We start from the raw sequence: 17,170 nt of genomic DNA, 5'->3' as shown, positions 1-17,170 counted from the left end.
GAAGCCCTAGTTACTCAGCTCACTCAATGCCACTCTCACCCTCACTCTGATCATTTCTACTGAGCCTTCAAGTCTCAGATTAAAGGGAACTTTCTTCTGGACCCACTTGTTTTCCTCAGGATTGGGATTAATTTGTGATACTCATCATCTTTATTTTTTAAATTAATTTATTTATTTTACTTTACAATATTGTATTGGTTTTGCCATACATTGACTTGAATCCACCATGGGTCTACATGTGTTCCCCATCCTGAACCCCCCTCCCACCTCCCTCCCCATCCCATCCCTCTGGGTCATCCCAGTGCACCAGCCCCGAGCGCCCTGTATTATGCATCGAACCTGGACTGGCGATTCGTTTCAGTTATGATAATTTACATGTTTCAATGACATTCTCCCATATCATCCCACCCTCACCCTCTCCCACAGAGTCCAAAAGACTGTTCAATACATCTGTGTCTCTTTTGCTGTCTCGCATACAAGGTTATTGTTACCATCTTTCCAAATTCCATATATATGCATTAGTATAGCGTATTGGTGTTTTTCTTTCTAGCTTACTTCACTCTGTATAATAGGCTCCAGTTTCATCCACCTCATTAGAACTGATTCAAATGTATTCTTTTTAATGGCTGAGTAATATTCCATTGTGTATATGCACCACAGCTTTCTTATCCATTCATCTGCTGATGGACATCTAGGTTGTTTCCATGTCCTGGCTATTATAAACAGTGCTGCAATGAACACTGGGGTACATGTATCTCTTTCAATTCTGGTTTCCTCAGTATGTATGCCCAGCAGTGGGATTGCTGGGTTATATGGAAGGTCTGTTTCCAGTTTTTTAAGTAATCTCCACACTGTTCTCTATAGTGGCTGTACTAGTTTGCATTCCCACCAATAGTGTAAGAGGGTTCCCTTTTCTCCACACCCTCTCCAGCATTTATTGCATGTAGATTTTTGGATAGCAGCCATTCTGACTGGCATGAAATGGTGCCTCACTGTGGTTTTGATTTGCATTTCTCTGATAATGAGTGATGTTGAGCATCTTTTCATGTGTTTGTTAGCCATTGGTATGTCTTCTATAGAAAACTATAAAACACTGGTGAAAGAAATCAAAGAGGGCACAAATAGATGGAGAAATATACTGTGTTCATGGACCAGAAGAATCAATATAGTGAAAATGAGTATACTACCCAAAGCAATCTATAGATTCAATGCAATCCCTATCAAGCTATCAACAGTATTTTTCAGAGAACTAGAACAAATAATTTCACAATTTGTATGGAAATACAGAAAAACCTCAAATAGCCAAAGCAATCTTGAGAAAGAAGAATGGAACTGGAGGAATCGACCTGCCTGACTTAAGTCTCTACTACAAAGCCCCAGTCATCAAGACAGGATGGTACTGGCACAAAGACAGAAATATAGATCAATGGAACAAAATAGAAAGCCCAGAGATAAATCCACGCACCTGTGGACACCTTATCTTTGACAAAGGAGGCAAGTATATAAAATGGAGAAAAGACAATCTCTTTAACAAGTGGTGCTGGGAAAACTGGTCAACCACTTGTAAAAGAATGAAACTAGAACACTTTCTAACACCATACACAAAAATAAACTCAAAATAGATTAAAGATCTAAACATAAGACCAGAAACTATAAAACTCCTAGAGGAAAACACAGGCAAAACACTCTCTGACATAAACCACAGCAGGATCCTCTATGGCCCACCTCCCAGAATATTGGAAATAAAAGCAAAAATAAACAAATGAGACCTAATTAAAATTAAAAGCTTCTGCACAACAAAGGAAACTATAGGCAAGATGAAAAGACAGCCTTCAGAATGGGAGAAAATAATAGCAAATGAAGCAATGGACAAAGAATTAATCTCAAAAATATACAAGCAACTCCTGCAGCTCAATTCCATAAAAATAAAAGACCCAATCAAAAAGTGGTCCAAAGAAGTAAACAGACATTTCTCCAAAGAAGACATACAGATGGCTAACAAACACATGAAAAGATGCTCAACATCACTCATCACCTTTAAAATTGCTTGCTTAATTGTCTGTGCTTCCCCAACTACCCCTCCCCTGTGCCTGGTACAGTGCTTAGGCCCAATGGAGGGGCACACAGGACCACTGTGGAGAACTGAATTGCTGCCAAGCTCTTCCAGCAAGAATGCATGAGTTTGAGTTGTTTAATGCAAGAGATACATCAGAACTGACAGTGTTGGGACTTCCCTGGCAGTCTAGTGCTTAGGACTCTGTACTTCTGCTGCAGAGGACATAGGTTCAATCCCTGGTCAGGAACTATCTGAAAGCCACATGGCAAGGCCAAATTTTAAAAAAATAAATAAATAAAAATGTAAAAAAAGAACTGACACAGTGTTGACCCTAAGAAAGGAAGGACAGGGTCCTCTCTAGGACCATGACTAAGCTGCTCTGGACTATTTCATTGTACTGTTAGCCCTGCATTCTTACTTTTCCCAGCCTCCCAAATAGTTCTCTCTCTTCTTCTAACCTCTCAGGATGTCCTACGATGATTTTATCTACCATTTCACAAAGCTGGAGATCTGCAACCTCACAGCTGATGCCCTGGAGTCCGACAAGCTTCAGACTTGGACAGTGTCTGTGAACGAGGGCCGCTGGGTGAGGGGCTGCTCTGCCGGAGGCTGCCGCAACTTCCCAGGTGGGAGATGCTCTGGATGGGGGAAGGGTCCAAGCAGAACAAGTTCCAGGCAGAAGCAGAACAAGTGCCAGGCAGAATAATATTAACTAGCATCTGCTGAGTCTTTACTAACTTCCAGACATACAATGTCTTATTAAACTGTCCCCATTTTACTGAGAGGTGACTTCCCTGGTGGCTCTATGGTAAAGAATCTGCCTGCCAGTGCAGGAGTTGCAGGTTTGATCCCTGGGTCAGGAAGATCCCCTTGAGAAGGAAATGGCAACCCACTCCAGTATTCTTACTTGGGAAAATTCTATGGACAGAGGAGACTGGTGAGCTATAGTCCGTGACGTCACAAAGAGACACGACAGTGACCAAACAACAATAACAACATTACTGAGAAGGAAATCTCCATTCTGAGTAGCTTACATTAAGGAGCTGGTAACAACTTTTAGGCAGGTTATTATGTCAGAACAGGACTGTGTTCATTATGCTGAGGATTGAACTGGAGAACTGAGTTAGCAGCAGCTACAAGAGTTTAAGCCAGAGATGATGAAAGCGAAGACCAAGTCAGGAGCAGCAGAGATGGGGAGAAGGGGCAGGTTGAGGGAAGGAAATATTGGTTGATCTGGAGAAGGAAGAATGACTTCAAAATTCTCTCATTGGGAGCCTGAGTAGATGATGTCAGTGACATAACATGAAATGCACAGGAGGAAAAAAAAAGGTTTTTTGTTTTTGACAGAGTTGGTTGTGGGCTTCTGCAGAGGAGTTTACTTTGGGACATGGGAAGTCTGAGGCATGTGTAGAATATCCAGGTGAAGATGCATGAAAGAGAACTCGATGCACAGATAAAAATGGCACTTGGCTCTATGACAGGGACTCAGTATGTATTTGTGGAAGGAAAGAAGGATGGAAAGACGAGAGGAAGGAAAGGAGGGAAGGAAGAAAGAAGGGATGACGGGAAGGAGTCAAAAGAGAGATTGAAGCTGGGATCTACAGCTTAGGAGTCAAGAGCATGTAGGGAGCAGTTAGAAAGTAGGAGTGGATAAGACAGCCTAGGGACGTGAGAGAAGAGGCCCAGGACCAAATCCCAGAGACTAGTAACACTGAAGGAGTAGGTGAGAAAAGTGAAGCCATCAGCAAAGACAGAGAATGAAAATTCACAGAGGAAGGAGGAGCCACATAGCCAATCAGTGCAGGTCCATCTATATAAAGGTAAAAAGGCTACCCGCCCCCACCAACACACACACCAAATTAAATAAATGCCTGGATATTTTTTATTTTTCATACATATTTGAGCATGTAGATGAGGAGGCTAGAGATGAATAGGTTCCCTCCGTCTCATCTCCTGTCCTTTCCTTTCTCTGAGAGGCAGATCTGAAAGTGCAATTCCTTTTGGGGGGGCACAGACACTTTCTGGACCAACCCACAGTACCGTCTGAAGCTCCTAGAGGAGGACGACGACCCCGATGATTCCGAGGTGATCTGTAGTTTCCTGGTGGCTCTGATGCAGAAGAACCGGAGGAAGGACCGGAAGCTGGGGGCTAACCTCTTCACCATCGGTTTCGCCATCTACGAGGTGTGCCGTCCCTGACGAGCTTCAGACCGCCTCTTTAGGGAAGAGGCTTTCAGGGGGCTTCCTGAGGGGTTCCCCAGTTTCCCCAACATCCAGTGCCCCCCAAAACTACTGATATCAGGCCCACTTGAGTCAGAACCTCTTAGAAGTTTGTAACCAGTGGGGGAAGAACCCACCTAGGGGAGGTGGGGGTGGGGCTGGGGCTGTCCAGGTAGGTACATGGGGCATTCGAGCCCCTCATTCACTCTACGATTGCTAGCATGCCCTTTGGCAAGTTTCCATCCCGATTAAGACCTGAAATCCACAAAAATCTGAGCACCTTCCTTTTCTGTTTCTCCCCAAGGTTCCCAAAGAGGTATAGAAGTGGAGCAGCCAGCAGTGTGTGCAGCGTTACCAGGGTCCTGGGTCCGCCTGGGGCACATCAGGGCACCTCCTGTGGGGTTTGGGGGCAGGACTGTGATAGGAGAGGGCCTGGCCCACCTTACCTAACTCCAGAGCAGGTCCTTGGGCCATTGCATGGCCTCCTGACCCCCACCCCACAACATGCCCTTCCCCTTGCCCACCAGAGACCATTACACGCTCACATGCTTGCTCACACTCACACACAGAATCACACAGACACATTGTGAGGCTGATCGCCTTCTTTGGGGGTGGAGGAATCACCTCCCTCAGACCCAGTCCACAACCCCCACCCCTGCCTCCCTGGGGTCTTTCCCCAGTCCAGAGGTGTTCTGGAGCTGAGCAGCAGCAATTCTGGTAAGTGACCCTGAGTGGGGGATGCCAGACTTGACCTTCACTTCTGGATCACAGCAGAAAAGGAAGAGGATATGGGGTAGGGAGCTCCAGGGATGTTGAGCTATTCGAGGCCTTGGGAATTGGAAGCTGGTAGGTTGTGACTATGAAATGAGTGACCAGGGAGTTGGGAAGGAGGACCCCTCTGGAGGAGGACTGTGAGCAGGACAGGGTGTCCCTCCCAAGGAGCTGAGGTACCTTGGGCTCTTCTCTCCCTTAGATGCACGGCAACAAGCAGCACCTGCAGAAGGACTTCTTCCTGTACAATGCCTCCAAGGCTAGGAGCAGAACCTACATCAACATGCGGGAGGTGTCTGAGCGCTTCCGCCTGCCTCCTAGCGAGTACGTCATTGTGCCCTCCACTTACGAGCCCCACCAGGAGGGCGAGTTCATCCTCCGGGTCTTCTCGGAAAAGAGGAACCTCTCTGAGTGAGTCCCAGCCTGGCTTTCCCCACCTGTCCCTAAGAGCCCACATGACCCATACCAGAGACTAGAGGTGTGAGATAACCGGACAGGTCTCTCCAGGAGTCCTGTTGACCAGGACCTCTTCCCCTGTTCCTGAGCCACTGGGAACATCTCCCCTACATCCATCCGCCCACCCATTCATCCCACAGATAGCTACTGAGCACCTGCTTTGTCCCAGGCACTCTTCTAGGCACTAAGAACAGAGCAATGAATTAAACAGAAAGAAATCCCTGCCTTCATGGAATTTAACATTTTAGCATGAGATGACAATGTAATAGAAAAAAGTATATAGAGATTATTAGATTTACATAAGTGATAAGGAGAAAAAATAAAGTGGGAAGAAGGATAGGAGCAGTTGGGGGGTGACTGAACTTTTAGGTACGGTGACCAGGGAAGCCAGCAAGGCCACATCCTGCCCTCTTTGTCACTGGAGATAAGTTCATAGGCCCTTGCCACTTTGACCTCTGTCCCTAAACGAAACATAAGGTCCATGAATAGGTGTCTGGGTCATGCATCTGGGAAACCTAGACAAAGCCAAAAAGAAGCCCTGTGTCTGCACTTGGCTTCAGGGAATGGCACCTGTGGTAGGGGGTATTAGTCCCTGGGGTTCTCTTGAGGTCAGTCCAGACTTGGCTCCGAGAAGCCAGGTGGCCTGAGCAAAAGCCCTCTGCTTCCTACTTGTTCTTGGTGACACTGAGACCCCCTCTTGTTTGTGTTCCTCACAGGGAAGTTGAGAATACAATCTCTGTGGATCGGCCAGTGGTGAGTGGTTTGGCTCTCACATGTGAAAAGGGCCAGGGAACAGGCGGGTGATGGAGGGGTAGCAGTGGGACACGGGAGTCTGGGGTGTGCAGAGCCATTACCCTGTGTTACTGCAACTTCTGCGTGGCATGGCCTGAAGTCATGGGACTTGTGTCCTGGGGCCATTTAGTCAGTCTAGGGGCTGGAAGGACAGAGGAGAGTCCTAGAAGGAAAAGCAGTTTGAGCAATTAGAGGGAGGGACCAAGGCCACAGGAAGGGGTGACAACAGCTGCAGCCTGCACTGGATTTATGAGTTAGAATCTCACACAGAAAAAAAGCAGCACCACACCAGCTCTGAAGTCAGTGTCAAAACCCACGTCCTCCACCTGCCAGCCTGGTGACCTAGACAAGTTATGTAACCCCTTCTGACTCAGTTTCCTACTCTGTAAAATAGGGGTGATATTAATAATACATGCCTCACAGGGCTTTGGTGAGGTTTGAATCGATGAGATCATGTACATGAAGGGTCTGGAATAGCACAGGCCCTTAAATGGCTATTGTTCATATGTTTTACATCTTCAGGGTACTTCTCACATGTGTCATCTCTCTGATCCTTGAAAGATTTATGACATGTAATAAGGTTATCATCCGTGGTTTTCAAGTAAGGAAGCAGAGGCTCAGTGGGTTAAGTGGATTAAGCAGAGGTTAAGTGGTTTCTTTGAGTTCACAAAGCTTGTAAGTGGCAAGGCTGGAACTCACAACCAGATTCTCTGAGTGGAGTCAGGCTCTCTCCCCTACCCCATGCCGAGGCCTGTCCCTGGGGATGGGAGGCCCAGGGTTAGAAGCAAAGGGCTGGTGTCTGCTGGAGTCTCCATGTAGAGGAGTTTTATGACTGCCTTGGACTTTGGGTTTTGGTGAATAAATAGTCCCTTGTGCTCTGCGGGTGTGTCCTGGGCCAATAAGAGGACAGCATAAATACCCCCACTGAATTGTCTTCTGGGTAGTGACACTCATGGTTCTAATCCCAACCCTGTGCTACTGGCAGATCCCCAAGGGCCTTTTGAATTAGCACAGACGTTGGTTTTAGTATTAAGTGCATTTGGTGCTATTCTTATCTTTTGGATGTCGGTAATCAGTGTAGCGTATTTATTAGGTGCAGCAAACTCAAAAGCTTACCTGAATTCATATGTTACCTAACGGAGCAGAGCAGGCACGTGTGAGACTTTTGGTGTCCCTGTGCGGGTACAGTTGCCTGTGGTCCTCTTGGCTTCAGACAACTGGAGTGATGGTGACTGTGGCAATCTGGGGATGCAGAGCAGCTGCTCTCAGCTCCTCAGATTGCTGTCACAGGGGGTCACAGATCCGTGCAGGCTGCCAGTAAAAGTGAAAGTGTTAGTCACTCAGTCGTGTCTGACTGTGTGCAACTCCACAGACTGTAGCCTGCCAGGCTTCTTTATCCATGGAATTCTCTAGGCAAGAATACTGGAGTGAGTCGCCATTTCCTTCCCCAGGGGATCTTCCCGATCCAGGGATCAGACCTGGGTATCCTGCATCGCAGGTGGACTCTATTGTCTGAGCCACCAGGGAAGCCCTGACCTTCTAATTTTAATGAAAAACCAAAAACTATAAATCAAATAAAATTCATTTTCAGGCCAGTTTAGGTGAGCCTACTTTTGGGGTGTTTTAGTAACCAACTTCATGAAAAAATACAAAACATCTGCCAGAAGCTCCCCTTCCTTGGCCACGACCAATGGCAGAATGGACTATAAAAGCAAAGCCGTATCAGCCCTGTGTCTGGGCCTGGAGAATTCTCTTCTCCCTGTACCCTCCAGGCCCGTTTGGCTCCACATGACCCAGATTTATGAACCTCACCCGACACTGAGGACCAGGTTCACAGGGAAGCCAAAAGCCACTGGGCTTTCTGGGAACTTGCTTTTCACTTATCTTGCATTTATTATTTTCTTTTCTTGTACAGAAAAAGAAAAAAAACAAGGTGGGTGTAACAGGGTGAGTGGGCACACAGTGTGTGTAAGAGTGAGCATGTGTGCACTGGACCTGCCTCCTCTCCCCAGCCCTCCACCTCCTTCCCTGAGCTCCTCTGGCAGCTATGGGTACAGAGCACTGATAGCTTACACTTGCCGAGTGGAGGCTATGAGCCAGCCACTCTTGTAGGTGCTTTCCGTGGATTCTCTCCATCCTCACAACAACTCTATGAGATTGGTACACGCAGAACTCAGAGAGATTGTGGGTTCAGTTCCAGAACACTGCAAAAAAGCGAGTATCAGAATAAACCAAGTCACAGGAAGTTTTTGGTTTTCCAGTGCATATGAAAGTTTTGTCTGCACTATACTATAGTCTATTAAGTGTGAAATAGCATTAATACTAAAGAAAAAAAGTATGTGCCTTAATTAAAAATACTTTATTGCTAAAAAATGCTGATCATCATCTGAGCCTTCAGCAAGTTGTAGTAGTAACATCAAAGAATACTGACTGCATATCACCATAAGATAGTAATGAGAAAGTTTGAAATATCGTAAGAATTACCAAAATGTGACACAGACACAAAGCACACAATGCTGTTCAGAAAATGGCACTGGTTAGACTTACTCAAGATGGAATTGCCACAAACTTTCAGTTTGTAAAAAATGCAGTATCTGCGAAGCATGATAAAGCAAGGGATGTGTGTACTATGATTACCTTCATTTTCAGAGGAAGGAAAGGTACAGACAGATTGACCAACATGCCCAAGACCACACAGCCAGTGGCAGAGTCACCCTGGAACCAGGAGGTCTGGCTCCGCAGTCTGTGCTCTGAACCACCACTTACTGCCTGCTTAGAAGAGAAAGGGAGGATGGCCAACCAGTGAAAATGGGCCTGACATGGGGGTCCTGCAAAAACCCACAGGAGAACCTCTTCTTTCTCAGAAGTGGGTGTGACTAAGCTAAGCTCAGACTTGATTCTTGCAGGAATGGCAACGGGCCTTGGTCCTCAGGGAGCAGTGACAGAGTTGTGTGAGGATTTCCATGTCAGTGCGGGGGAGGGCCTTGTCTTCCGACACCAGTGCCTGCTCTGCAGACAGGACAACTCCTTCCTCCTGTTTTCCCTGCCTGCTCCCTACTCCTTTTTCCTTAGCCTTCTGGGGAAGGGGGTGGCAGAGGACACCCAGAGTGGCTGTCACTGCCAGGGCTCTCATTCCAGGTGAAGCAGGTTGCCAACTCCCTCCTAGATAGTGACCTCTCTCTCTGAACTAAGCCCCTCAAAGTCATGGGCCCTGATGGACTCTGCTTGCTGTGCATGTCCAGATGGGGAAGGGGAGAGGGGAAGCGAAGCTTCACATGCGTGGCCCCAGAGGAGCTGCTCAACTTGACTGGTTTCAGGGGGAAAGATAAGGAGAGCTACCGGGGGAGCTTGCCCTCCTGGGTGTCCTGGTTAAGACCACTGTGCTGCAGGGACATCATCACTAAAGCTAACCATGCATGCTAAGAGCATCTCAGGGGCCTCAGAGGAAAGCTTTTATGTGTAATTTTGGAACTTGAGATTACAATCAACCCCATCCTTGCTCCTTTCACCTGATAACTTCCCCCGTGGTCTCCAGGGCAGTAATGCCTACAATAATGTTACCCCTTTTACAACTTTGGTTTGACCACCCAGAGTGCCATCCAGAAATGACTGACCTTTGGGCATCCTCACACCAATGGAGCAATAGCCAAAGGCCATCAGACAAGGTTTGGTGTTAATGTTCATGACAGCATCTGGAAAGATCCATCATAGGGGTCCTCCAAGCTAGTGCAGACCAGAGCTGACATTCACCAAGCACCAACTGCATATTCAGGCCCTGTGCTGGGGGTAAAATATACATTGTGTTCAGTTACAACAGTGTCTACAAGGTAGGTGCTGTCAGGATCCCTCTTTTATAGACGATAAAGATTCAGAAGTCCTTGTCTGAGGACACACCACTAATGAGTGGGGAAACTTGAACTGGAAACCATATTTGTTCTGAACCCATGTTTCTTGCCCTCAGCTCTCTGGTACCGGACCTTTACACTCCATGGCCTGTGTGGCCCAGACCCATGCTTGGGCCCCAAGTTGTGTGCCTGGTAGGGATGCCCCATGGTCACACTTCCCCCCTCAGACTGCTAGCCACACTTGCTCTGAGATTCCCTACAGGTATCAGTTACTTGAACAAGACCCCTTTCTTGGAAAGAAGAGCAAGCCAAGGTATTTGGGGCCTGCTGGGAGCCAAAGCTGGGGAAGCTCTCTCCATGGTCTGTCCATTCGTGCTGCCCTAGAGGAACAGTATGGAAAAGCAAATGGGAACTCAAGAGTGCTCAGGAACTCTTATGCACTGAGAGATTTTGCTTGTCCCCTTGTTCTCTGCACCGCTACCGGGAGCCTTGCCTTCCTCCTCCGGCTTTCTCAATGGGATGTATACCCCAACCAGTGCCACCACAGCATGGCAGCCGCTCTCCACCCTTTCACATTCTCCTCACTTGCATGAGCATGTCTGACAAATACCCCTTATATTTGGGCATCATCTTAAATGTTTTTCCTGTACAATTATACATTCAGTAAGTGTGTGATCCCCACAAGAGCCCCATGAAAAGGGCAAAGCAGTTTTTATCATCCCCATTAATGGACGAGTAAACTCAGGCCAGAGGATATTTTTCATATGTGAGGGGCATGGCTGCGACTCCAGTCAAGTATTCTGACCCAACTCAGTGACCATGTAGATAATCAGTTCTTTCCTCAATGTGTCCTCTGCCAAGTCCTAGAGGTTCCTTGGAGAAGCCTTAGTAGCCGCCATGGTGATGTGGGGGTGTCAAGGGAAAAGAGCTCTGCCCTCTTCATTAAGCAGAGAAGCTCAGTTTTTAGAGCTTCTGGGGGAATTTAATTTGAACAAGGTTTCCATTTGAAAAAAAAAATCTACAAAATATTTGAAAATCACTGCACTATACCATGCTGCTTTTAGGATTCTTAGCATTTTCACATGTACTAACTACCATGTTTAATCCTCATAACTCTACAAGGAGATAAGAAACTTAGGTCCAGAGAGATCAAGCATCTTTCCTCAAGTCACACAGCTTGTTAGTGGCAGAGATGGAGCTTGAACAGAGGTTCAAGAAGTCCCAGCTCTGCTCTTTCCCTCCTCACTGGACAAAGCTGCTCCAGGAGAGAGGTTGCTTCATGTGCCCACTCAGCCAGTAATCCTTGTTTCCTTCCTGCCCCCTCCCCACTCCCCTCTTCTCTCCAGCCCATCATCTTTGTTTCAGACCGAGCAAACAGCAACAAGGAGCTGGGTGTGGACCAGGAAACAGAGGAGGGAAAAGACAACACAAGCCCTGATAAGCAAGCAAAATCCCCACAGGTTTCTGAGCATGTGCATGAGTGGGGTGGCCTGCACACAACTGAGGCCTGTGCTCTTGGAGTGCATGGGGGTTGGAGGAGCCATAGGGGTGGGGTGTCCCTTTAACATCCAGAGGTTTAGGTTTGTCCCACTGACATTTTCCCTCATCAAATTCTCCTAAAATTTGGGGTGCTGCTTGGATGAATGTCTTGGGATTGGCTGCCACACCAAGCTGGTCCTGGGAAGGATGCGCTGAGCTTCCCTGCTGGAGCCCATCCAGCCAGGATGATGAGAGAAGAGGGATGCAAAGCCTGTGACAGACACTGAGACAGAACAGCTCATTTCCTGGTGTCATTAACAGGGAAGATAAAGAACAGTAGTGGGAGGGGGGTGACACCAGAGGTGGAGTCCTCCAGAGCTCAGGGGACAGTGTTAGATTGGAGTGAGGACAGGAGGTCATATAAAGTATATAGGAGGTGAGACTAGCAGGCAAGATTCCAGATAAACCCAGGGACATCTCTGTCCTGTGGTGCCCATGCAATGGCGGGGGAGGGGAGGAGGGTCCTCTGAGGATTTGGCCTTGATGGCAGAAATGGCTGGAGGTATCAGATTGGTCTGGTCTGCTTCATCCTGCTGGGGCTGGTTTGGTTGGGATGGTCAGGCTGTAAAAGGAGGAGAGGGCTCCAGCTGGTGCAGATGGGGGAAAGAGGACCAAGGGGGCTGTCTACATGTCTGCACAGCTGATATACCTCCTCTGGCTAGGCTGGGGAGATACAGAGTGAAGGGTCCTTGGGGCCCAGATGATTCTTACTCCAGATCAGTAGGTTCAATCAAGAAAGAAGAGCATTAACTCTGTACCCAGCTCCTGCTGCCACCTATGGCTGGTTTAGTCACCCTGGCTCCTTCAGCCCAGAAGGAACTTTCCTCTCGGGTTTGTCCATCTCCCTGGTCCCTGCCAACCAGTTTTCCTTTGTGCCTCCACAGCTAGAGCCCGGCAACACCGACCAGGAAAGTGAGGAACAGCGGCAATTCCGGAATATTTTCAGGCAGATAGCAGGCGATGTGAGTACCTCCAACTCTGACTCACTCAGACACTCCTCTCCTTGATGAACTGCTCAATTTGCCAGTTATTTCATTATTGTTCAGTGGAGGTCATTTTGGTTTTTGATGGAAACGGGGTATATGAGTGTAGCACAGGAATCCACAAGTGAAGTCCTTTGAGTTCTAGACCGACACACCCACTGGGTGGGCCCACTGCTCTCTAGACAGCTGAAGGTACAGGGTCTTCCTCAAAAAAGCCCCAGCTTCCCCATGACAGAACAGCCCTGTCATGGACTATACAAGCATGGACGGCTGGGATTTGATTCGCAAAGCCTATGCTCCACCAGCTGCTGCACTCTTGAGCCACGATTCTCTTCCCCTTTCCTCCTCAGGACATGGAGATCTGCGCAGATGAGCTCAAGAACGTCCTTAACAGAGTTGTGAACAAACGTGAGCAGCTTAATTCTGCAGGGGCAGGTGGGCAGTTGGGCAGTGTGTGTCCACCTATCTGAAGGCAGCTCCTCACTCTTCTCCATACCTCTCAGATAAGGACCTGAAGACACAAGGCTTCACGCTGGAGTCCTGCCGTAGCATGATCGCTCTCATGGACGTATCCTTACTGCCACCCTTTCCCAGCCCTGTCAGCAGCCCCTGTGTAGTCTCCTGGGGCTAGGGCAACAATGAGGGGGGCCCAGTCAAGCAGAGGGGCCCAAATTCATGCTCAAGGAAAGATTTAAGGAGGCCCTGTGCTGAACTTCCTGGCTGCTGCTCTTTAAGGAGCTGTTGGAGGAAGCACAGTTGGGAGAACACTGGCCCCTGCTCTCAACCTCAGGCCTGGGATTCTGAGGCCCTACCTCAGAGTGGTCTTTAAGAGAAAGGTTCCCTGGGTTCTAGAGCAGGCACTGATTCTGACTAGGGAAGCATGGGGCGGGGTGTGTGTGTGTGTGTGTTAAACACTAGGTCAGGACAAGGGTGGATATCCTGGGCGAAGCCCTTCTATAGAGGACCTCCCTTGCACAGCCCCTCAGAAGGCCTGCTCCCAAGCCAGGAGGATTTTGCTATGTGCCCTGTAGCCCTGACCTCCTTCCTCCAGACAGATGGCTCTGGGAGACTGAACCTGCAAGAGTTTCATCACCTCTGGAAGAAGATTAAGACGTGGCAGGTGGGAGGAGAGAACAAGGGTGGGAGTAAGGAAGGGACTAATTCAGAGGTTGAGTGTATGACCTCTGTCCTCAAATTTTCTATTGCCAGAAAATTTTCAAACACTATGACACAGACCAATCTGGCACCATCAACAGCTACGAGATGCGCAATGCAGTCAAAGATGCAGGTATGGGGAAGAAATGGGGTGGCCAGGATGCGGATGGGAGGTGGTAGGAGCAGGGATGAGAGGGGAGGACTGGGCCACTGGGGCCCTACCAGAGAAAGGGCTTCTTGTTCTCCTCTCCTAGGCCACAGTGTGACAAGGAGGTTCTAAGGAGAAAGCAAGCAGGCCTGAGGACTCACCCCCATCTCCTCTCCTGTGCTCTCCCCAACAGGCTTCCACCTCAACAACCAGCTCTACGATATCATTACCATGCGCTATGCAGACAAGTACATGAATATTGACTTCGACAGTTTCATCTGCTGCTTTGTCAGGCTGGAGGGCATGTTCAGTAAGTGGACAGCTACCCTTCTGCTTTCTTAGGCCCTTCCTGCTCCCTCTCCTATGGTGGAGGGAATCTCCACTAACTGACTTTACTATATGACCCTGGACAAACCCATCTACTGTTCAGGCTGAACAAAGGTGAAGAGGCCCTCTTTAGGCTCAGAATGGGATGGCAAGGGGCAGTTATTGGTGATATTTTGGCCTATTTTGGTGCTGAAGGGCAGCACCGGGCACATGGTCCTCTTAAGAAAAGGTGGAGTGGTCGGGGGTGGGGGGGAGCACCTGTAACTGGCCTCTGGTCTGTGCATTCTTCCGAGCAGGAGCTTTCAATGCATTTGACAAGGATGGGGACGGTATCATCAAACTCAATGTTCTCGAGGTAAAGCCTAACAGTACACTCCCCCCGCACTTTAAAATTTGAGGTGGAGGCTCCGAGTGGGGAGCCCGCATTCGCTTCTTCCTTTTCCTCCTCCTCTGGGTGAGGGGAGCGGAGGTTGGGGCCTCGACCCCATGGACCGGGAGGAGGCGGAGGCCGCCGAGAGCCGGGCCCCGCTGTGTGGCCCTGATTAAAAAAAAAAAAATTTGAGGTGGAGGGATGGGATTGGATGGGATGGGAAAGGAACATAAAGGGAAGCTCAGAGCTCAGCAGGATGTGGTCATGGGGAACGCATAGTGGGGGAAGGCTCTAAGGAAGCCTCAGTTATGGCTTTATGCTGGAAAATCTGTACTTTCTAGGGGAGATCTGTGGGAAGGATGCTTCTCAGGAAATCTTCCATGTCTGGCATGCTGGGACTGGCCTTTTCTTCTATGTTTTAGATATGTAGGGCTTGGCTCTTTTGTCTCATGTGCATTCTGATCTTGGGACTTCCTCTTGCAGTGGCTGCAGCTCACCATGTATGCCTGAACCAAGCTGGCCACATCCAAGGCATGGAGGATCACTCAGGATTTCAATTTCACCCAACAGAGCTAGTCACTTACCTCAAAGGACACAGTTGCTGCACCCCCAGGAAGCCTCCAGGCACCTCATCAGTCTAGTTCCTCCTCTACTCACTTCCCTCCCAGACTTAGGGCGTCTGTCCATTTGTCAGGCCCAGCCTGACCCTTCGGTTAAGGAATGGGGAAGGGAGAGCTGTGTTGTCCCTGTGCCACATGGAGCCAAGTGCCTCTGTCTGCTTCCGCTAGCCACAGGCCAGTGAGAGCTTTGCTTGGAGTCTGATGGCCTCAGCTCTGAAGACAAGTACTCTCCTTAGATGCTTGCAGCTGTTTGCAGAAGCATTTGCCAATGGCACTCAGTGCTTCCTGGTGCTAGATCCCCCCACCCCGTGTCCCCCCCCATTATCTCTGTGTTCTCCCACCCATGGGACAGCAACACAATGAGCACTTGGTTCTGCCTGACTGTTTCAGGACGGGCCTGCTCTGGAGTAAACTAGTTCAGTGAAAAGAGGTTTGGACATTTTGGGTTATCTAACTCATAAGTTAGGTTGCATTCTGAAAAAAATGTTCATCTAAATAAAGGCATATGTTTTGCTGGTTTGATTGTGTTTTGTTTTCTCACATTGAGAGCTACAGCAAGACTGAGTAGCTCCAATCTCACCCATTGGGTATAGAGCTATAGTTTCAGAATACAGCAATGGAAAATACACACACACACACACACACAAAAATCCCAAACCCCACTTTAATCATGCCTTTTTGCCATTTCTTGAGCACAGGAATCACTCAAATACTTTCCAAGATACAGGAAAGGAAGGGGAATAGCTGTTGGGTGTAGACAAAATGGGTCACCTATTAACTGGAGGGGCAAGTTAGCTGACTGTAACGATGCAGAGCTCCTCTACTAACACTGACCTACTGTATGACCTTGGACAAACCCTTAAATGAAGGTGTGTGCTGTGCTTATCTGGACCATGATCTATAACCATCTTGCATTTTCCACCCAATTTCCTTCTTGATCTCTATATCAACATGGAAAAGGGTTGGCCGTGAATATGTAGATAAGGTAACAAAAATAAACAATTAGTAAAAGTACTTTATTTTCCTCTTATATTTGCTTTATATGTTGCTTTACAAAGTTAGGAAGTTCACAGCTTTATACCAAAATGTAAGAAGGCTAAACTATTTGCTTATAAACATTTTGCAGTCAAATGTCATCTGATTTCAGTCTTCTAATCCATATTCAATTAAAAAAAAAAATCAAGACACCAAGGGCACTGGCGCAGCTCGAGGGCATGTACTTCTCTGAAGCAGCAGAAAAGGTCCTCAACAGCCTTTCCTCCTTGCTTCCTTCTCCCCCAATTCAACTGGGCTAATTCAACTGTGAATTCAGAAGAAATCTGGGAAATGTTAGTCACCAGGTGACCCAGCAAGGCCACATAGTTGGGGGTTGGAAGTGAGGTTAGTGGTTACTGTCTGATTAGTAGTAGGTTTGGTTTAATCAAGATTTCACATCCACTGATGTATGGAACTCAGTATAACCCAAACCACCTATACCACAGCTTGTTTCTGACCCTCAGACAGCATCTCTGAAATCCTCAAGCTCCTGAGGATTTGCGGCTGGGATAAAAATCACCGTTGTAACAATGTGGCAGGCATGGCCTTAACAGTTTTTAGGCGCTCTCCTTTAGGTAACAGGTACAAAATTTATAAGTCAGCGTATATGAACGGCAAACCTGAGAGGGCGTGCTACTTAAATCCCACTTCACAATATAGTTTGATTTCCCCTCAAATGGACCTCTTCCATAAAATATACCATTACCATTCCGCTAAGTATTGTACACCTACTCCCACCAAATCATCCACATTCCTAGTCACTAAAGTTGACCACTGTATAATCTACCAAAAAGAGAAAAACAAAAAACCCTTTGTTAGGCAAATAATCACTTAAATAGCAATAATGTTGCCT

The 17,170-nt window shown here is 47.8% G+C and overlaps 1 protein-coding gene across 4 annotated transcripts in view; it reads left to right on the top strand.

The window, feature by feature from the left end:
* CAPN3 (calpain 3) overlaps positions 1 to 15,801 on the top strand; it is a 56,516-nt gene extending 40,715 nt beyond the window's left edge. For 2 of the 4 annotated variants that reach the window (XM_005903982.3, XM_070378165.1), the window contains 15 exons: positions 2,522 to 2,682; positions 4,071 to 4,240; positions 4,581 to 4,592; positions 5,250 to 5,458; positions 6,220 to 6,256; positions 8,211 to 8,228; positions 11,487 to 11,600; positions 12,564 to 12,641; positions 13,013 to 13,070; positions 13,166 to 13,230; positions 13,714 to 13,782; positions 13,872 to 13,950; positions 14,159 to 14,275; positions 14,589 to 14,647; positions 15,146 to 15,801. In XM_005903982.3, the coding sequence (XP_005904044.1) occupies positions 2,522 to 2,682; positions 4,071 to 4,240; positions 4,581 to 4,592; positions 5,250 to 5,458; positions 6,220 to 6,256; positions 8,211 to 8,228; positions 11,487 to 11,600; positions 12,564 to 12,641; positions 13,013 to 13,070; positions 13,166 to 13,230; positions 13,714 to 13,782; positions 13,872 to 13,950; positions 14,159 to 14,275; positions 14,589 to 14,647; positions 15,146 to 15,172 (1,273 nt within the window). In that variant the 3' untranslated portion in view covers positions 15,173 to 15,801. The other 2 variants (XM_005903983.3, XM_070378166.1) reach the window with 2 other exon arrangements.
* The last annotated feature ends 1,369 nt before the right edge of the window (positions 15,802 to 17,170 follow it).

The sequence above is a fragment of the Bos mutus genome, chromosome 10 (genome assembly GCF_027580195.1).
Source record: "Bos mutus isolate GX-2022 chromosome 10, NWIPB_WYAK_1.1, whole genome shotgun sequence".
In the NCBI taxonomy this organism is placed as follows: domain Eukaryota; kingdom Metazoa; phylum Chordata; class Mammalia; order Artiodactyla; family Bovidae; genus Bos; species Bos mutus.
This window is presented reverse-complemented; position numbering and strand designations above follow the sequence as displayed.